Below are 22,938 nucleotides of genomic sequence, written 5' to 3'. Positions count from 1 at the left end.
TTATGTGTAGCTATGGGACTTTAAAATTAAAATTAACTGAATTAATGAAACTCGCTGATCCATTCAATAATATGGTTTCTATATCCAGTGGGTTGGAGATAATTTTGGTTGGGATGGCTGAAGATAGAGGGGAGTATCCTCCTTAACTCCTTTAATCTCACCCTGCATTAAAATTAATAGATGTATCTTTGTTCACAATTTTCACACTTCGAACTCTTGATTTTCAGTTCAGTTAAATTGAAAATGAGCCCAGACCAGAACAAGGTCCAGAGCTTCATGTGTTTCGGAATTGTTATCTGGTCTTAAGAGCTGTTTTTAAAATAACCATAAATTCTAAGAAAAACAAAGAAATAAAAATTACATTGCATTTATGCACTTAAAAATCAAGGAAATTCATGTGTGTACTGATCTAACATGGAATATTTTCCATGCCTTTACATTATACTTAGGTATAAGCACCTGCGAAGTAGCGTGTGTGTACACACACACACACACAGACAGAGTGATTGGTAATTTGACCTATTCCTGGAAAGGGGTAATACTAGAGCACATTTGCATTTGCAACAAATTTGACCTATTCCACCGGGGGTCAGAAATCAATGGGTTGAGTTATTGCAGTTTGTAGATTTTCGTGACATATTCCGACTTGCGACTAAAAAACTACTAATTCTGAAAAACTACTACACCCTGGGCACTTAATTGACACGTTGCTAACAGCTGATGAATGAGTGACTACTGGGAAAAAATTCATGCCCAAAATTCCATACCCACAGAAAGAAACAGTCATTGGAGCACACGTCATGAAGAAATTTGGAAATTATAGTTTCAATTGAAAAGGATTACTCAAAACATTGGTAACACACACAGCGTAAAAATTATGGGAAAAACTTAGTTTCATAGCTCTCCAAAAAGATACAAATGTTGTCAACTGGCACACGGGTTGGGGGAAAAATCTGAATAAAAAGCGGAGGTGCGTTGTAGACCTCTTTGTAAAGTGAAAAGCAGTTGTCGGTTGTGAGAAATAAAGGAACGAAAATGATTGAAATAATAATGTTATTTACCATTCTCATGATTCCAGGTTGTCAGAATTAACTGTTACAAAAACTAGAAATCCTGTTAAAATTGCCTCCCCCGGTTACGTATGCACGCATGCAGCCTGCTGCGTACTTCAGAGACAACAGTCACTCGCGTTGACACTGTCTCTAATGTCTCAATTATCTCTCTCTCAACTCTTCTTGGGAATTCACTGGTGTACTGTAGACTGACATGTGCCAGAAGTGGTTTGAAGAGTGGTTATAATGTATTGGCAAATTAATAAAACCAAATTTTGTCACGATATTTTCATTCGCAATTTTTTTAGAAATCGAAAAACTACGTGAATTTTCCTTCGTAACTTATTTAACTGCTAAGACAATCACCTACCTAAATAGCACAGACTATTTAGTTTTACTGTTCTAATACATGTACGTAGGCGTACCGAAAAGAAACCGAACTAATTTTTTAGTGGGCAGAGCTTTTGTGGTACCGCGTTTTGCCGCTAGGAGCGCATAGAGCGAACCTTCCCGAGTCCGTAAGCCAAGTGCAGTCGCTGAAGCAGGTCAGGACACATTTCGGAAGAGTTTAGAGTGACAGCTGTTTTGAATGATCGTCGTTTTTGCAATGGCTGATTTTTTGGAACAGCGTGCTGCAGTGAAGTTCTGCTTTTTGCTCGGAAAGAGTGGAACAAACTCTTGAAATGTTAAAAACTGCATACAAGGACTATGCTATGGGGAAAACAAGTGCGCGAGTGGTTTTCCAGTTTCAAAAATTGTGAAATGTCAATTGATGACAAACCTCGTTCTGGTCATCCTTCCATGGCCCGAACATCTGCCAATTTTGAAAAAAATCGTGAAATCATCAACGAAGATCGACGACTGACCATTGAACAAATTGTGGAGCTGTCAGGAGTGACCGAGTTCAGTGCAGCGAATTTTGACAGAATTTGGGAATGCAAAGGGTGGCTGCCAAATGAGTGCCACAACTGCTGAACAAAAACAAGGTCACATGGAAGCATGCCGTGCTTTGAAAGAAGAGTCCCAAAATGATCCAAACTTTTTTTGAAAAATTATCACAGGTGACGAAACGTGGTGCTATGCTTACGATCCCAAATCGAAGCAACAATCAAGCCAGTGGAAGACCAAGTTCGCCGTGCCCCAAGAAAGCTTTTTTTCCAATGCGAGAGGAGTCATCCATTCAGTTTGTTCCACAGGGTCACACAGTTAACCAGGCTTTCTACTTGGAAGTTTTAAAACGATTGAGCAGTGTGCAGCAGGAGCTGTCCGATTTGTGACTGACTGGTTTTTCCATCATGACAATGCCCCGGCTCGCACAGCCCTGTCTGTACAATTCTTGACCAAAAATGGTATGACCCATGTTCCTCATCCCCCCACCCCCTTACTCACCCAACCTTGCCCCATGAAACTTTTTGTTTCCTAGAATGAAAGGAGGCATGAAAGGAAAGCGTTTTGCTGAGGTGAAGAAAAAAAACGACAGGTGCTGTCATGCATCACAAAAGATGACTAAAAAATGTTTTGAAAAATGGAATCAAAGATTGGACAAGTGTCTTAATGCAAGTGGAGAGTACTTTGAAGGGCATTGAAGGTTTGTACTTAAATTGTGAATAAATAAGTTCACAAAAAAATTAGTTCGGTTTCTTTTGGGTATGCCCACATATGTTGAACGTTGTAGGAGGTTAAAACCACTTATCTATTTACACTTCACCAGAAGTATGACACTCTGCCCTTAAAAAATCAGTAATTTGATACACAATTGAAGATTTCATAAGTGTTACTTAGTCAAACACCAATTTTACATATTTTCATATTCAACACAAAAGTTTGGAACATTATATTAGGCAATATGTACGGTGGCATATGTCTGTAAAAACATGAGAACATCTGCAGAAAGATATATTGTGTTGTTGCATTCAAAGGTTGTGCCCATCACCGATTGCCTAATATAACAATATTCCAAACTTTTTGTGAGGAGTGTACATTAAATCTTGATGGTCCCAAAATTTTCCCAGATTTTATGTTTTTCAACTGGGTTGCCTGAAACAATGTATAATAGAGTTTCTCCTATAACTGTTTCCTGTTAATTTCCAGAAAACAATTCTTCCCACTTCACAAATTGAAGCCTTGAACCTTAAAGTTTGTGTGTAGTGTAACTTCTTAAAACTCAAGATTTATCTTCACTTAGGCTACTGTTAATAAGTAAAATCAAATTGCCACCCCCAAAATTTATACCAGTTTTAACTAAATGGGGTACCTCAATCGAACTAGCATCTAAAAGTGCATGGTACATCAGACAGTTTCCCTGTAATAGTGATTGAAGAGCATCAATTCTATGATCACCACAAGTGCTGACAAGCCATCCCTTCTATTCTTCAACCTATCAAGTTTAAATATTTACACAACTTTGGGAACGAAGCTAACTGTGCTGATCTTTAATTACAAATTTTTCAAAATTATTCTTCCCCAGTATACATCACGAAAATACACATCACATCAAATTAAACACAAAGAAGTTACTTTTCAAAATGTGACATTAAATGCTGGAAAAAATTATCACTTGCGGTCATGCTCATATGACACGAATAAATACATTTTAGAACATTAAAACCTGACAATCTTTACCACCTTGAAGACCTAATGGATTAACATTCCTAAATACAGAAAGTAAAAGTTATTTAAACTACATTCATTTGAACTATCTGCAAACTATGCAAAATACACCAACATTTTATAACATCCTAAATACAAATGTTGAAATAATATGTGTCAGTTACATGTGAATGCAGTTCTTTATTGACAGCAAAATCTAAAAAGATGCAAAAGTATAAAACCAAAGTGAGTCAAAACCAAATTGCATTTAAAATAATTCTTGGTAACAAACTAGAATGAAACAGTATAGGAATAAATTCAAATTTTGCTTCAATACTGAAATTTAATTTCCACCACGAAGACGGAGTACCAGGTGGAGAGTGGATTCTTTTTGAATGTTGTAGTCTGACAGGGTACGTCCATCTTCCAACTGTTTGCCAGCAAAGATCAACCTCTGTTGGTCTGGGGGAATGCCTTCCTTGTCCTGGATCTTAGCTTTCACATTCTCAATGGTATCTGAAGGTTCCACTTCAAGCGTAATGGTCTTGCCAGTCAGGGTCTTCACGAAGATTTGCATGCCTCCACGAAGTCGAAGAACCAAGTGGAGAGTGGATTCTTTCTGAATATTGTAGTCTGACAGGGTACGTCCATCTTCCAACTGTTTGCCAGCAAAGATCAACCTCTGTTGGTCTGGGGGAATGCCTTCCTTGTCCTGGATCTTAGCTTTCACATTCTCAATGGTATCTGAAGGTTCCACTTCAAGCGTAATGGTCTTGCCAGTCAGGGTCTTCACGAAGATTTGCATGCCTCCACGAAGTCGAAGAACCAAGTGGAGAGTGGATTCTTTCTGAATGTTGTAGTCTGACAGGGTACGTCCATCTTCCAACTGTTTGCCAGCAAAGATCAACCTCTGTTGGTCTGGGGGAATGCCTTCCTTGTCCTGGATCTTAGCTTTCACATTCTCAATGGTATCTGAAGGTTCCACTTCAAGCGTAATGGTCTTGCCAGTCAGGGTCTTCACGAAGATTTGCATGCCTCCACGAAGTCGAAGAACCAAGTGGAGAGTGGATTCTTTCTGAATATTGTAGTCTGACAGGGTACGTCCATCTTCCAACTGTTTGCCAGCAAAGATCAACCTCTGTTGGTCTGGGGGAATGCCTTCCTTGTCCTGGATCTTAGCTTTCACATTCTCAATGGTATCTGAAGGTTCCACTTCAAGCGTAATGGTCTTGCCAGTCAGGGTCTTCACGAAGATTTGCATGCCTCCACGAAGTCGAAGAACCAAGTGGAGAGTGGATTCTTTCTGAATGTTGTAGTCTGACAGGGTACGTCCATCTTCCAACTGTTTGCCAGCAAAGATCAACCTCTGTTGGTCTGGGGGAATGCCTTCCTTGTCCTGGATCTTAGCTTTCACATTCTCAATGGTATCTGAAGGTTCCACTTCAAGCGTAATGGTCTTGCCAGTCAGGGTCTTCACGAAGATTTGCATGCCTCCACGAAGTCGAAGAACCAAGTGGAGAGTGGATTCTTTCTGAATGTTGTAGTCTGACAGGGTACGTCCATCTTCCAACTGTTTGCCAGCAAAGATCAACCTCTGTTGGTCTGGGGGAATGCCTTCCTTGTCCTGGATCTTAGCTTTCACATTCTCAATGGTATCTGAAGGTTCCACTTCAAGCGTAATGGTCTTGCCAGTCAGGGTCTTCACGAAGATTTGCATGCCTCCACGAAGTCGAAGAACCAAGTGGAGAGTGGATTCTTTCTGAATATTGTAGTCTGACAGGGTACGTCCATCTTCCAACTGTTTGCCAGCAAAGATCAACCTCTGTTGGTCTGGGGGAATGCCTTCCTTGTCCTGGATCTTAGCTTTCACATTCTCAATGGTATCTGAAGGTTCCACTTCAAGCGTAATGGTCTTGCCAGTCAGGGTCTTCACGAAGATTTGCATGCCTCCACGAAGTCGAAGAACCAAGTGGAGAGTGGATTCTTTCTGAATATTGTAGTCTGACAGGGTACGTCCATCTTCCAACTGTTTGCCAGCAAAGATCAACCTCTGTTGGTCTGGGGGAATGCCTTCCTTGTCCTGGATCTTAGCTTTCACATTCTCAATGGTATCTGAAGGTTCCACTTCAAGCGTAATGGTCTTGCCAGTCAGGGTCTTCACGAAGATTTGCATGCCTCCACGAAGTCGAAGAACCAAGTGGAGAGTGGATTCTTTCTGAATGTTGTAGTCTGACAGGGTACGTCCATCTTCCAACTGTTTGCCAGCAAAGATCAACCTCTGTTGGTCTGGGGGAATGCCTTCCTTGTCCTGGATCTTAGCTTTCACATTCTCAATGGTATCTGAAGGTTCCACTTCAAGCGTAATGGTCTTGCCAGTCAGGGTCTTCACGAAGATTTGCATGCCTCCACGAAGTCGAAGAACCAAGTGGAGAGTGGATTCTTTCTGAATGTTGTAGTCCGACAGGGTACGTCCATCTTCCAACTGTTTGCCAGCAAAGATCAACCTCTGTTGGTCTGGGGGAATGCCTTCCTTGTCCTGGATCTTAGCTTTCACATTCTCAATGGTATCTGAAGGTTCCACTTCAAGCGTAATGGTCTTGCCAGTCAGGGTCTTCACGAAGATTTGCATGCCTCCACGAAGTCGAAGAACCAAGTGGAGAGTGGATTCTTTCTGAATGTTGTAGTCTGACAGGGTACGTCCATCTTCCAATTGTTTGCCAGCAAAGATCAACCTCTGTTGGTCTGGGGGAATGCCTTCCTTGTCCTGGATCTTAGCTTTCACATTCTCAATGGTATCTGAAGGTTCCACTTCAAGCGTAATGGTCTTGCCAGTCAGGGTCTTCACGAAGATCTGCATGCCTCCACGAAGTCGAAGAACCAAGTGGAGAGTGGATTCTTTCTGAATGTTGTAGTCTGACAGGGTACGTCCATCTTCCAACTGTTTGCCAGCAAAGATCAACCTCTGTTGGTCTGGGGGAATGCCTTCCTTGTCCTGGATCTTAGCTTTCACATTCTCAATGGTATCTGAAGGTTCCACTTCAAGCGTAATGGTCTTGCCAGTCAGGGTCTTCACGAAGATTTGCATGCCTCCACGAAGTCGAAGAACCAAGTGGAGAGTGGATTCTTTCTGAATGTTGTAGTCTGACAGGGTACGTCCATCTTCCAACTGTTTGCCAGCAAAGATCAACCTCTGTTGGTCTGGGGGAATGCCTTCCTTGTCCTGGATCTTAGCTTTCACATTCTCAATGGTATCTGAAGGTTCCACTTCAAGCGTAATGGTCTTGCCAGTCAGGGTCTTCACGAAGATTTGCATGCCTCCACGAAGTCGAAGAACCAAGTGGAGAGTGGATTCTTTCTGAATGTTGTAGTCTGACAGGGTACGTCCATCTTCCAACTGTTTGCCAGCAAAGATCAACCTCTGTTGGTCTGGGGGAATGCCTTCCTTGTCCTGGATCTTAGCTTTCACATTCTCAATGGTATCTGAAGGTTCCACTTCAAGCGTAATGGTCTTGCCAGTCAGGGTCTTCACGAAGATTTGCATGCCTCCACGAAGTCGAAGAACCAAGTGGAGAGTGGATTCTTTCTGAATATTGTAGTCTGACAGGGTACGTCCATCTTCCAACTGTTTGCCAGCAAAGATCAACCTCTGTTGGTCTGGGGGAATGCCTTCCTTGTCCTGGATCTTAGCTTTCACATTCTCAATGGTATCTGAAGGTTCCACTTCAAGCGTAATGGTCTTGCCAGTCAGGGTCTTCACGAAGATTTGCATGCCTCCACGAAGTCGAAGAACCAAGTGGAGAGTGGATTCTTTCTGAATGTTGTAGTCTGACAGGGTACGTCCATCTTCCAACTGTTTGCCAGCAAAGATCAACCTCTGTTGGTCTGGGGGAATGCCTTCCTTGTCCTGGATCTTAGCTTTCACATTCTCAATGGTATCTGAAGGTTCCACTTCAAGCGTAATGGTCTTGCCAGTCAGGGTCTTCACGAAGATCTGCATGCCTCCACGAAGTCGAAGAACCAAGTGGAGAGTGGATTCTTTCTGAATGTTGTAGTCTGACAGGGTACGTCCATCTTCCAATTGTTTGCCAGCAAAGATCAACCTCTGTTGGTCTGGGGGAATGCCTTCCTTGTCCTGGATCTTAGCTTTCACATTCTCAATGGTATCTGAAGGTTCCACTTCAAGCGTGATAGTCTTGCCAGTCAAGGTCTTCACGAAGATCTGCATGCCTCCACGAAGCCTCAGAACTAAGTGTAGTGTTGACTCTGAAAAAAAGATTTGATCATGAGCACCAGTAATAATAATGCAGACTCTTAATCTAACACATAATACGTGACAAAATCCTCTTAACAAGAGTGCATTTAGTTATGTAATGTGAATTTTTTGCTTTACAAAACACGAACTTTATAAATTAACACAAAGCTCTCTACATTGTGAACCTTTATTTGTACATATTTAGTTCAATGTCTTATTGCAGTATACTTTATACGGGATATTCTAGAAAATGTTGGCTGAAGTCTGAAATTTGTCAGTTGGTAGGTTTCAGGCAAGAAAGCCACAAGGCATAAGCTTGGAAGTGGTTTCTGATTCCATGTTAATGTGGTTTACAACCAATGGACCTCATGTTCAGGACTTACAGGTTTGGTGAATAACAACTTAATGGAGAAAGTGAAAGTTGACATTTCACAGGATGCACTAGCTAATAATCCAGATTTTTGATTCTAGATGCAATTCAACGTGTCCCCATGTACAGAGCATAAAATCTCTGGAATGAAAATTGACCAAAATTTTAATCTTAAAAAGGCATCTATTTGATGGTCAGCAAGGTAACTAGTAGCTGTAATCAAACATGGCTCTCTGAGTGAAACTGTACAAGGAATAAATAAATAATGAAGTTGCATAAAAGACAGAACTTGTTTTGCTTGACAGAGTTCAAGTGATTGGCATATTAATAAGCAAAACAAAAGGGGCATAGTGTTTAAAATGTTTACTTAATATATCACCAACTGAGATGCTCTAAAATTTACGAACTGCTAATTCCATGCCAAATCAACCAGTGCATAAAACTTTGATGTTATGGATTTGGCTAAATTTGTTTATACATGTTCCAATCTGAAATATAGAAAATATTTATATATTTTTCATGTTGCCAGTTTGAGTTATTGAAATTTGACAAAAATTCCCAAAAACCGCTCACCGCTGAAACTTTAAATACAATTTGAAAGAGACCCGTTTCAACTAGAAGGCTGATTGTCTCATTTTAAAGCTCATGAAGAGGGCTATCATTTGATATACAACATGCTTGGTTTCTTACTAAAAACCAATTTTTAAAGTGTTTTCAAAATTTTATTTTACAATTTCCAAAAAACTAAATTTTCAAAAATATTTACACGTATTGGGTATTGGTACAAGTCTACTGAAGGTTGTCAAAATTTCAAGGTGGTATCTCTGGTATGAGTGAAAGAGAAACCTCAAATCTGAGAGAAATATTCAGACTTTTTAAATCTAAATAGTATCTGCTACGTAAGATTGGGTTTTCAAAATCTGTAGAATTAACACCGAAGAGTTGGTTGGTATATGTGTGTACCATTCATTAAAATGATAAAACAAATGATAGCTGGAGCTCCCAGGACACAAAAATCCATTAAAAACATACCAAGATTGTCTTTCAAAAATAATGTGTAGTGTACCACAACAGAAGTGTTTTCTAGATTAGTGTCATTCAGCATAATTGAAGGGCTCTGTGTAAAACCTGGTGATATTTTGGTCATTTTTGAGTTACAAAGTAAAATGTGCCATCCATCCATCAATTTGAGTGAAATTGCCATGTCATACAATTTTTATTGCACTTAGTGTAGCCTTTTGAAATTTGTAAACATGAAAAAAAAATATCTACAGTATAGTCTTACAACCTTTTTTTCTTAATGAACTCAGAAATGATCAAAATGTCACCATGTTTTACACCCGAGCCTTTGAATTGATTTTAAGGAAGCCTTGATTACAAGCTTTGAGGAAGAGAATTGAAAATATAACCTACAAGCAGTGGATATCAGTGGATCACTGTTCTTTTGAGACAATTACTAAATCCACAAGAGGAATTTGTTCAAGATTTTTCAAATCAGTTAATCAACCTCAAGAGAGACTATTTTATAGCCAAAAGGCAACCAGTATATTTTTCTGAAAAAAAAAAAAGTTCTTTAGTGCATGATGAAGCTGTGGGGACGTGATTTTGCTGAAAATTACTCATTTATTTTGCAGGATGAAGTACAAGGATTCCACTGGAACAACTCAATGGCAACAGTTCATACATTTGTAGTATATTTTAATGACAATAAAGATATTCTAAAACATAAAAGAGTTATGTCTCCATTTCAGACTGCTTGATTCACAACACAGTTCTTGTCCAAGTTTTCCAAAGAACACTTTTAGATTTCTTGAAAATTGATTGTCTGCCAAACTTACCAAAAGTATATTACTTCTTTGATGGTTCAGCAGCACAATATAAGAACCACAAAAACATTGCAAATTTGTGCAATGGCATTGTGGCATTTTTATGCAACAGCACATGGTAGGGGAGTGTGTGATGGTATTGAGGGAAGTAAAGAGGCTGGTAGCCAAAGCTAGTCTCCAGAATCCTCCTTCAAACCAAATCATGACAACACTCCAGCTATTTGACTGGGTTCATGAATAACTTTCTTTTATGCGACAAATATTTGAAAAAATATACTTTTACAGACACGGTTTGGTGAAGCTGTAGCTGTAACCAACTCTGAGGTTTCATGCAGATAAAACCTTCAGTAGATGTGTACAAATATGTGTAAAATTTTTTAAAATTGTAAAATAATATTTAACTCAAAATTTATTTTTCGTAAATGTTGTATATCAAAGGATAGTACTCTTCATAAGCTTTAAAATGCGACCATGCCCAGCCCTGTAGTTTAAAAAGGTCTCTTGCAAATTGTATTTCAAGTTTCGGCAGTGAGCGGTTTTGGGGAGATTTTGTCAATTTTAAAAATTCATAACTCAAAAACACTAAAAATAAAAATGTTTTCTATATATCACAGATGATAATAAAAGTGTATACCAAAAATTAGTCAATGCATGACATCAAATTCCAAAATTCAATTTTTATTGGTTCATTTGACATGGAATTACGCAAACAAAGAATGCACAAAAAACTTAATATTCAAAAGATGTGTAAAATTTTTTCATATTACTTCAAAATTGTTAATTAGGAGTTACTTATATTTCATGCTTTTTCTTTTGTTCTGCAATATTGTTAAGGAGATCTATTAGCCTTGCTTTTTATAACCCTTGTTGTAATTGAGATTTTGTCTGCTTTTTCATTAAAAAATTCTTTAATCACTGGAGACTTCCTCCACCTACTTGACCCTCTCCCCTCCAGATAAAAAATGGAAAGCCACCTGCTAGAATGGAAACAAGCAGACAGCAGAGGTAGTAAAAAAAAATTAAGCTTGAGAACTGTCTGAGATTAAATTGATCGACTTTTCTTAAAGACAGGGCTTTTAGCGGAGATAAAATTTATACAATGCGCTTCCCAATAATTAGTGTTAAAAATTACCCATCCCCCCCTTAATAGACCGAAGTAGTGAAAAAATGTACGTAGTGGTGGTACAGTCCTACAACAGTGCAGTTTCGTTGAAATTAGACATACTTCTTGATTAAAAAAATAACAAAGCAGCAGTGTTGCCAGCTTTGGGAGAATGTCGAATACCGGTTCTAGCATCGGCCCTATAGAAGATGAATGGACAAAATTTGGAGGGAAGCACAAGAGACCACTCTATGAGGATATGGAATGCATGTGCTGTACGTTTTAAAAAACAAATCAAATTACAGTGTTCAGAAACTTTGCGCAATTTTGGGCTGTTGCTTCCACTACCACCCTGGACCCTTAATTTTCAAATGTTGCTTAAAATGCTGAATTTCACTCATTCTTACATTTAGATTTAAACTCTTCAAAAAGATGCAGTGGTTGAGAAAATAGCCTTTTATCTTCAGGAAACAAAGGGCTTTTTCAAATGGCGCTCGTCAATAATAGTAACAATGGATGCATTGTTTGGTAATTCAAGTATATAATACCTTTAGATGTATACTAATGAACAAAAAAGACAACTGAAATATAGTGTATAGTTTAAGAAATTGCACATTAATTGCTGTCGTATGATACCATGTGGTCTGGGCAAATTTCGACAATCTGGCCTTTGCTCATTCTTGTCTGATGTTTGGTTAAATGTTGCTTTTTACTCATTCTTGATTGTAGAATTTAAATTTTTCAAAAAGATGCAGTAGTTTATAAGCTATAACCAATTTTATAAATCTATCCCATAATAATAATATGGGATAACTAAGGGAAATGAGAACTTCTTTAAACTTCGGTTAATAACAGTAACAATGGATATATTGTTTTGTAATTCGAACATGTCATACCTTCATATGTATACTAAAGATCAAAAAAGACCGAACTGAAATATCATTTGTAGTTTAAGAAATTGCATGTTAATTGCTTGAATCCCAGTCTTAAAAATGTAACTTGCAAATTTCAAAAACTGCATTACCTTATTGCAGTTAATTTTACACATCCCATTGTGCAAAAATCTAAATTAGAATTGATGGTTCTAAATGGCAACTCTCCATCGTTACGTGAGAACTAACTGTCAGCTAACCATCACCAGACATATGGTAACAAGACCTAGCCCTGGATAAGTTTCCTAGCAGCGAGCAGCAACTAGAACAAGGTTAAGCTAAACTAGGGTGGACACGTGCAACTAAATCCTTTCAGAATCCAGCCAGAGGCAGGATACGGCGAAGGATGATGATCTGGAAAAAGTATATTCTGTATACAAAATAAAACAATGTGCAAGTTCAACAGAAAATGCAAGTATACAGCATGTGTATCTTTAAACAGCAACTGGGGCATATGTAGACACATTCACATAATTCTTATACTTCTGCATGTGTGTTGTAAACAGTAAAGGTTTCTAACTGTCCTGAAACATTGAATATTTGGATGTTAACATTTGTTTCATATTTTATGACTAACATTTAGATTGAAAAACAAGTGTTAAATAAAGCTTGTTTCATGGTCGGATATGCTCACTCATCAGGAGTAGATGTATGCTTTTAAAATGGAATCTGAATCACTATGCAATCTGTCTGATGGGATTGAACCAGTGCAAGACATTGGCATTACCACCATGCCATTGGGTACACATATACATGCGAGGCAAAAACAAAGTAACAAGAAGCAATGGCCAACATCTGTCTCTTGGCTGTTACATCACGTAAAAGTATTTAGCTAGTTGTAAAATATGTCATTACAGACCTGTAAACTCATTAACAGTAACTTCAAGTGAAATAGGTCAGCTGAAATTTGTGAAAAACAAAAGTTTACTTTTTTTTGCAATTATACCTGCCGCAAAATTAGTTTGGTATTGACGCTTGGGAAGCACATGTTGAAATCGGGTCTACGTCACTGCGGGAGGCTGGGTTGCTGGCATGCGAGCCAATCAAAATCTTCCCAGTGCTTCACCCAAGTCCTGGTTACCTAGCAACAGAAAACGTTTATCTCGGTGTTGCCGCTTATCGGGCGATTCTTCCTGCGATCAGATTTCATGTTGGTGGGAGAGGACGTGTTGTTTGTTTGTTGCGTTGCGTTGCTGTGATATTTTAACCGGTCCGTTTGTTTAGTGTTTATTGAATTTAGAGTATTCTTTGTTGTATATAGCGTGTTGTTTTAGTTGTTACTTTTTGTACATAATTTTCTGTGTTCTTGAGTGTGTCGTGAGCTTGTGTGAAGAATGTCAAGCACAGGAGGCAATACTCGGGATGACAATGTACCAAAGAGGCCATCTAAAAGCAAAAGGAATTCTTCTCAAAGGACAAACGCGGGAGATGGTTTGTTCTGAGCGCAAATAATTTGAGCAAGAGAAAAACAATGGGGCTCTAATCATTTCTGTAAATAAAGTTCTGGACAGAACTGCTGCTGCTTTCGGCATGTCTAAGAACACTATTGTTACCATAGGGAAAGAAAAATATAATGTGGTAGAAATAAATAAATAAATAAATAAATGCGAGGCTTCAAAATTGGAAACCCCAGGAAAGAAGAGGAATATCAGTAAACGAATGACAAATTTAGATACCTTTCAGCAAGATGCTATTCGTCGCCATATTTACTCTTATTAAAGGAGGAAAGATTATCCCACTGTAGGGAAACTGCGAGTTTCGTTGAAAGATTCGGCATTTTTTCAAGGTGGGGAAACATCTTTAAGGACAGTCATAAAATATCTGGGATTCTCATACAAAAAAAAAAATGGATGCAAAATAAAGTAAAGTATGGAGTCGTATGGGGATGTGGAGGTAAAGCTCCACACATTCTCGACCTCTACCTAGGCCATATTATGGAGGTGATGTGATTCACCAACCGCCTTTACCGCAGGTTTGCCCCAGGTACTCACTTGGGCTGAGTCGACCCCGGAGCCGCTCGGGATATTTAAAAAAGTTCCACAAACAACCGCGGGTCTCACACGTGAAAGTCAGACGCCCCACCAACAGGACTTTGTGCAATTCAGTTGCGGTATAATTGAAAGACGGGCAGACTTTAACGGGGACTTCGGAAAGAAATGATTATTGAAAGTGTATATACAGAATGGATTGAAAAGGTAACCTGTAAACAATGCTCGTTTCGTTAATTCGTTCATGTTGTAAGGGAGATGGAAATGAAGAGAGAAAACAATAACACATTCATCATTGTTGTCATCATTGTTATTCCGTTTTCCTCGAAAAACCATAACACATTTCATCATTGTTGTTCCTTTTCATAACACGTTTTCCTCGACACAGCGTCAGACGACTATGATATGGCAACACCGTGACGCGTGTTCCTTCAGCTCTCAATACCAAACTAATTTTGCGGCAGATTTAGCATGGTTCACACCACATTCAAATTATTAGATTAAAGTCAACTTGATGCACAGATAGGTTAATCATGACTGGACCTACAGTTTAAAAATATCCAAAACCTTATGGGACTTCACCCGGCCCCCTTATTTACACACCACTACACCACCAGGTTAAGGACAATCACATGCTTATATTTTCACATAATTAGTGATGTCCGTCCACTTTGAACAAGTCCCTATTATGTTCCCCTGGATAAGTGGGATTATCAGCTCTTTTCATGTTGGCACACTAATTTCTAACAGTTAGAATTTTCCCTCCCACTTCAAAAAAAATTGCAGTTTCTAAAAACAAAACACAGATGAAAGCATTACTTTTCAAAATAACGTACAGGAATGGAACAACTCAAACACTGCTCAGAAATAGATACCAAAATTAAATCTGATGTTGAAAACAGTTTAACTGGCCCTGAGCATGGTATACCTGAATTATATTGAAAATATTACATTAAAAAAAAATGCATAAATTGAAAATAGGCCTTCCCCTTCAGGTTTTCACTAGTGACAGTCATTCTGACAATTACATAATTCTAACTTTGCACTGTATTACATGGCATTCCATTTTACACATGAAAATGCATGCAGTGAAATTAATGGACCCAGCACATTTGGGTGCTCAACACATGCATGGAAGCTGCTTGAAATAAACAGTAAGTGAAACTTTCAATTCAGGGACATAATGCATGAAGTTGCAGTTTTTAGCAGCTATGTAATTCTGACCCTTTAACCATTACAGTCCCATGGCGCTTATGTAGTTTTAACCTCTGTCCCATGCCACTTAAACTAGCTTTGTAAGGTTTAGCAAAAATAGTTATAGCTTCCTTCTTATAGCAGATAATTTAGTAAAACAAAGAACATTTTACTAAGCATAAAATGGACTTTGACATAGAAAAGACTAAGTGTTGCTATCTGTATGCATTTGTTATTATTCGTGGCTTCAAATGTGAAAATTGAAAAAAAGAAGACAAAATTTTGCCCCTCCCTCTCGAGACATGGGACAGGAACAAATTATAGGTCCTATTTGCAACCACATGTCTACATTAAAATTCAATATTTGTTTTGTTCCTAATGAATTCGCTATGCAAAGAAAAAAACAGTGCAAGAGTTTTTTTTCAAGAAGGGTTTGAAACATGCAAATTGAAGTGCAAGAGTTATTTTTAGCCCCAATCCTACCATTTCCCCCACTTTCATTTTCCTACCAAAGGAGTGGTTGTCTTCTGAAGCAAGCATTGTGCAAAGTCCATTTCACCCGCTGAAAAGTTATCGCCGCAACACTTTTCACAACAATGCCACCTCAGGCCATGACCTGCTTCGGCATGTTTAGAAGGAAAACTACAGACAAACAATTTCCTCCTAAGTCGCTTTCCTGCAAGGCACTAGATTGTACACAACCATTGAAAACAAGCATTTACAATGGTGCCTACTTACTTCTGTGAGCTTTGTCATTCAATGCCTCTTTAACTGCATCGACAAAGAGGTGTAAATTTAGCAGCTGCTGCTGACATCATTCGGGAGTTGAAGAGCACCAGCATCGCGACGAAAAAAGGTTGTTCCATCAGACAAGGTATGACCGACCGGGACTTAAGAGGTTAATTTACAGGAGACAAATCCTTATCCGCCCTCCAGTCATAAATCAGAACCACGAAAGGACTGTTGACTTGTCAAGTCTTTTGATTCACAGACTCAGGGAGGGTGGTATGAGGGAATCTTGTTCAAACAAGAACTGGTCATGTTAACCAAGACCGAGATTGGGCTCAATACTTTCAGATGTCAACCGTGTCACTTGCTTTGGTTTTTGCAGGGAAGTGGACAGCGGGGACAAGCCATGTCACTGAGAATATGATGCAAAATGTGCATCAATCTGCCATGAGACACCAAATTTCACCAATTTAGTTGTGAAATACCAGTTAAGTATTCAGTAATTGAGATTATGTTTAAATGCAGTAAAACTAGTAAAGAAAGGCATTTGGAAGAATGTGTCATTCAACTCTAGTTAGGTTAGGTACTTAAACCTAGATGCACTTTTATGGTCAGATTTGTCTCCAAAATTAATGTGTGCATTATATCCAAGTGTAATGCATTCTCCAGATCTAGTATAAAATCAAAATCACAGATTCCAGTAATAAAATTAAATTCGTTACAAATGTGTTACATAAAACAACTATATTTTGAGGTGCACATTACATTTAACTCAATATTTTTGTTTCACAGTTATGAAAACTAGAGTAGAGTATTACATTCAAGTAAACTCAGTACATCTACATGGTAATTCTTTTATTAAATATTTAAGTGAAATAAATCTGTAGTAGTAACATAATACCAAACACCTTCAAATACTCAACCAATTGTTAGTTTAAAACTTACTACCTAGTCTTAAAACTAAATATTGCAATAAAGTAGTGATGTAGCCAGAATTACATGGGATTAAGTGGTGGTAGAAAGAACTAAAAATAAATCAGGTGAAAGTTATCTTTTCAAGGAGACAGAATTTTCTTTCTTTTTAAATACGGACTAAGAAAAAACCATGAATCAAACAGATAAAGCTACACATTTGAAATGGGACCTTAAACAGCCAATTTATTAATACAAGGTTGATTTAAAAGTAATTCATTTTTTTAATAGACACTTATGGAAACTGCCATCAATTAGTTCCCAACCATCCTTACGAAACTGACTTGTGTTATTTGATTTTCCACCAAAATACAGAAAACACATGAAAACATACACTAAACTATGCCAGGGGTTCCAGCCTTGGCGTGGATGTTCTTTGTGAGTGTTCCCTTCAATATCATATCACCACTCATCCTCATCTTTGCAGTCTCAAAAGTGGCAGAAATGGTAAGTAAAATAAACCTAATCAATATAATGTACTTACTAGTCATTTAAAAAATCAGTACTGAAAATTTATGCAAGCAAACTAAAATCTTTTTAGAATTAAATTTAAAAATTCAAGTAACAGGGGTGACATGGTGAATCTGCACCCTGTATTTTTCTACCCCTGGGGATAATGCATCACTGAATTATATTTTTTCAGATGATTGGACCATGGTATATTCTCATTTCTTCATCTTGGACCAATTAATCTGCACTCTCTCTCTCCCCCTCTCACATTGGTACCTGCCAATACAGGCATATCAGTGTATCGGTAAAATTACCATTAACAGGGTGCAGATTTATATGCAAAAGGGGTCCTACTCCATGTAAACAGTGATCTGGAAGTTGTTTTTAACTGAATTAATGTTTAAAGATTTGTGAATGCATACAATTTACACTTTTCACCAACAAAAATTATTAGCATCTGTGGCCTACATGATTTGCAGAGAAATGAAGTCTAACTCTGCTACAGTTCACAGACAACATATTTCGGTTAATACTTTACAAGACACCACAAAGTACTTTATAATTTATGAAATTTGTTCATGATGAATAATTTCATCCAATCATGGCACACAGGAAATGACTGAATGCTCCAAAAAGGACTTGAACAACAGAAGGGCATGCTTGGTCACTTGAAGCTCAGCATTCTATTAATTTTATTTTGCTTTCAACCAATCGGGACAATGATTGTGTTCATGAGAAATTCATGAAGGGATGCTCACAAAACAAGATATTATCTATTACAGTGTGAAGAGAGAAAGCAGAAATATATAAAAAATAAAGCATCCAACCTTTTATAGGCACAAAAAATTCATCTCAGGCTCCAAAATAAATCCAAAAGGCAAAAATCAAGCAAACAAAAATCACACCAAATGGCAATGGGGATGAAAAATTAAGAAACTAATGTTGAAAACCTTGATTCCAAATGAGAGGTATTTTGAACCATAATGTGCAAGATAGAAGAATAAAATTAAACCACGAGTTTGGCATAGCAGCCTAGACTATTGGTGCAGAATACCAGGGTCAGAAACAAGCCAAAACCAGCAGTTTATTAAACATTATAGCAAAATGAAATTAATTTTATATAGCAAGGATACCTCCTGTGGTATACCCAGCATGCAGAGATGTTAACTTAGATTTTAAGAATATACTTTCTTAGCAATCCTTTACTAGTCACCTACAATAAATATAAGTCTCAGAATTAGATAAATGTAGATTGCAGATTTTAATATTAAACATTGATTTTTGCATATCAGTGTTCATACAAAAAATGCAGAGCTGGAAGTAACAACACAAGTAACATTACTGAAATTACATGCTTTGTTGTTGGGATTTAAATTTGTGAACGTAAAGTTACACTGGCAAAGCCTGAACTACAGAGAACAGATGTGATACTTCATTAAATTTGGCACACACACACGAGATGTACTAAGAAAAGATATTTGAGCGAAACATGCAGGCTCTGCCTGATGTGATATTTGTGTAAACATTTACATGTCCTAATTGTACACATGTATTGTGAATGTGTTCTTTTGAAACCAAAGTAAGATAACTGTAATGTATTCCATTTTTTAGATTACAGTAAATATTCATGAATGACAGTGTGGGTAACATTTGCATTGGGCAACACTGAACATAGTTACAACTTGTGGATTCCACACATGGCATTTCTAGTCACCCACCTGTGCCAGCAGGTATGCATTACAAAGCCAATGCATGATAAATATTCCTAGACTTATCAGCTGTCTGCCTCAGTACCCTATCAAAAGTGGCAGATGGTAATGTAGTTTCTCCTTGCTATGAAACTGAGAAGGGTGACTTCAATAGTGCAAGCTGACAGTGCAAAATTAGCCAGCAATGACATAGTAAGATATGTACAGTTCAATCCCCATAGACCTAGCACTGCACTCAGTTGAAAGATGGCTGACAACAAACAGAATCCCTGATCTAAAGGTACAAGAGATAACCAGGCTATTGGAAGTTTGTCTAAAACACACCTTTCAGTTTGAGGATAAATTTTACAATCAATCCAAGGGCCTTGCGATGGGCAATCCGCTTTCAGCTCCTTTAGCCAACATAGTCATGAACTTGGCTGAAAAAGAGAAACTCCAGAACTACAATACATCCGATATGGAAGGTACGCGGACGACAATAGTTGTATACAAAAATACAAAAGAACTCAACCTTCTAGTGAACAAGCTAAATAGCATCCGCCCCAGGCTCAACTTCACTGTAGAACAAGAAAAACATGGTAAAATCAACTTCCTGGACATTACCCATTAGCCGTTCACTTAAATTCATAACCACTGTCTACAGAAAATTGTATGCAGGCAACCAGTACATACATGCTCTCTCTAGCCATCCCCCCAAAACAAAAAGCCAATGTGTGGCTGAACTTTCATCGAAGAGCCTTCTCCTACTGTTGCAGAGAAGAGGATCTACGAGAGGAGACAGCCACCATCACTGAAATAGCCCTGAAACATTGCTACACTGAAGCACAAATTTCCACTTTGTGCAGTAAGGCGGAAATACAGGTCAGACACCCTAACCAACCACAATCTACCCAGCCACAGTCAAACTCCCGCGGCCAATATACATGGTTTGCCTTCCCCTTCCATCCCACCACTTCCAAACACATAGCCATATGGCATCAAAGTAGTGCACAAACCAAATTCCAATATAGCTGATAAACTGAACATACATAAATGGTACTTCCTCTCCCCCCCCCCCCTTGATAACCCAGGTGTATACGATGCAGTGTGAAAGCAAGGCACATTACATCGGCAGCTCCATCAGATCTGTCAATGAAGAATCCAACAGCACCTACCAGATGCGAAAAAAAGCCCAACCCACTACTGGTCTTGCTAAACATCAAATACAATAGCCATAAAATTCAAAAGGTTCAAGTCAAACACTGCCCACACGCTCGTAGACACCAAAATCAAGGAAACTCACCATGATGCACTTCCCGCACAAGATTAACATCGATAGCAGGCAAGCACACCACACTGATTCCCCTACTACAACAGTTACCGTCCGGAAATAGAAGACAGACCCAGATGCACAGTTAACAACAGCGCACCTAGAGAACTACAAACAAAAGATGCATGCCAAGCAGCAGTACAGCAAGAAAATACTAGTTTTAGAAACCTGCCACCAATGGTCTTCAGAAAGATAGGTCTCTTGTCCTAAGTTACAAGATTCAGGTGCCTCTCACAAATGGTTGAAGCATGTGGATAGTCAAGCCAAGTGTGAAGCATGTTGGAAAATGACACCTAAGTATCAAAACTGGTTCAAATCATATACAACATGTAACTGCTGTATTTTAAAAATGAAACTGCTACCGAAGTTTCTGTATACTAAATCAGGATGTGTAATCATTGAAGATTACTTACCTTTCTGAATGTTGTAGTCAGACAAGGTTCGACCATCTTCAAGCTGCTTTCCTGCAAAAATCAACCTCTGCTGATCTGGAGGAATTCCCTCTTTATCCTGGATTTTGGCCTTCACATTCTCAATGGTGTCTGAAGGCTCCACCTCTAGGGTTATTGTCTTCCCTGTCAATGTCTTCACGAAGATCTGCATTTTCCTACAACAAAAATTAATACTTGAACATATAAAATTCTATATTTACATGAAAAATTACAACACAATTCTCTAGGATTATGTTCTTGCAGTTGCAACCATTTCAAGTAAATACCATTATCATCTACAGAACTAAATAGAACAGTAAAGCTAACCAAATTACCATTTTAGAACTGATAAGTCACTTTCTTTTCAGGAGTGTATTGGTTCATGAATGTCACCATTAATGGTAATCTTTAAAACAAGTGATAGAACTTTTTTGCCAGATTCGTCAAGCCAGAGAACTGCAACAAATACTCCGCTACTAACTACTGGCTTAAGATAATCTTAGCTAAGGCTAAAAAAAGAAAATTATTTGTAATATACAATTTTGCAAATGATGAAAAGATTCTCAAAAAGAAGTTAATATGGTCTATCACCATTAGTAATACATTTAATTGAATTCAGGTAATTGAAACCTATTTCAATGTTGCAGACATGTTACTCTGATTCACAATATTCCAAATTTCATCACAAAATATTTGTGAATTTAAAAGATGCCAACGTAAGGTATCATGAGGACTATATACTAAGCATTCATTAATGCAGATATTTAGATTGGGATTTGTGTTACATTGTTTATTTAGGTTCTAAATAATGCCAACACCTCAACATGTACAAAAAGAATTCAACTACTAAAAAACTGATCCCATATTGCAGAGTTCTGAAATAAACTTAGAGATCATTCTAGGGTTTTAACTTACTGCTTAAAATATATTTTTTTTGAAGTGGCATGTTACCACATAGTTTAATTTTAAAAGACTTTCACACATTTTCCTGCACACACAAATGTAATTAATATCCCAAATTATATCTGCAGTCCCAATTGTGTACAGATTTTCAAGAGTGGCACAAGAGAATAAGGAAGTGTTGAAAGTAATGGATGCAATTGTGGAAATAAGCCAAGATTGGGAAAATTATTCTGTGCATACTAACGATGCTGTTATTATTTTGCAAGAAACTGCTTAGTGAAAAAGGCTTTTTCATTATGCATGGATTAAGTTACATACACACGTAAGGAGTCCAGGTATAAGTAACAGTTGCTGGTGACCAACCATAGGTACAATCCTCTGTACACCCATGAGAAGCTTTAAAATTTTCATTAGGTCATTGTGATTCACATTAAATTTTGTCATAATTAGCGAATTTCTGTGGTTGTCCACTAGAAACTTAAAATTTTTAGTGCATTGGGAATATTGTGACTCATATGAAAGCTTCTTGCTCTGTGTACACTTCATGCACTAAGGGCCAGTTTTTCAATGTCCTGTTAATCTTTCTGTTAACTAACTGCCAGTTGGAGATAACAGCCAGTCTTAACCAGCACTGGGTTTTTCAATGTGAAAGTAACTGCCAGTTAACTAAACCATGATTCGTTCTCCGAAACAGTGTGTTGGCAATTCTGAAGCACGGAAATTATATAAAATCGATCTGCGTGCCATCTGTTAGTATAGTTTCAAACTGCATTGACTGGCACACAGCCTGGCATTTAAATATAGAACTACAAACACACTGCGCTCGAAAGCATGTTATTGCATTGTGAAACGATAGGAACCATGGCTGCGCATCCATTTTGTATGCTTACGAAATAAATTAACAAAAGACAGCACTACAAATTTGGTTTTCTTCTAATAAAGGCCAATTCCACGTGGGGGAAATTATGTTCTGAGGCACAAGAAGCGTGAAGAACTCGAAAGTAGAGTTAATAATAACGGTTTGTTGATATCAACACTATTATTGTTATTAATATGTAAATATTGTACATTTGACTGCATGCTTTGTATCTCTCTATGCATGCTGTTGAGCGAAAAAACCTGATGTTAAT

At 37.9% G+C, this 22,938-nt stretch overlaps 1 protein-coding gene across 1 annotated transcript in view; it reads right to left on the bottom strand.

The window, feature by feature from the left end:
- Positions 1–3,822: 3,822 nt before the first annotated feature.
- LOC145984986 (polyubiquitin-C-like) overlaps positions 3,823–22,938 on the bottom strand; it is a 54,242-nt gene continuing 35,126 nt past the window's right edge. Inside the window, exons 2-3 of the mRNA XM_083118465.1 lie at positions 20,888–21,081; positions 3,823–7,904 (exon numbers count right to left, since the gene is read on the bottom strand). Coding sequence (XP_082974591.1) covers positions 3,985–7,904; positions 20,888–21,081 — 4,114 coding nt within the window. The 3' untranslated portion in view covers positions 3,823–3,984. The remainder of the gene's footprint in view (positions 7,905–20,887; positions 21,082–22,938) is intronic.

This window comes from Lepisma saccharinum, chromosome 3, assembly GCF_977018435.1.
Source record: "Lepisma saccharinum chromosome 3, izLepSacc3.1, whole genome shotgun sequence".
Taxonomy (NCBI): Eukaryota; Metazoa; Arthropoda; class Insecta; order Zygentoma; family Lepismatidae; genus Lepisma; species Lepisma saccharinum.
The sequence above is the reverse complement of the archived record's forward strand: the minus strand, read 5'-3'. Positions and strand labels throughout refer to the sequence as shown.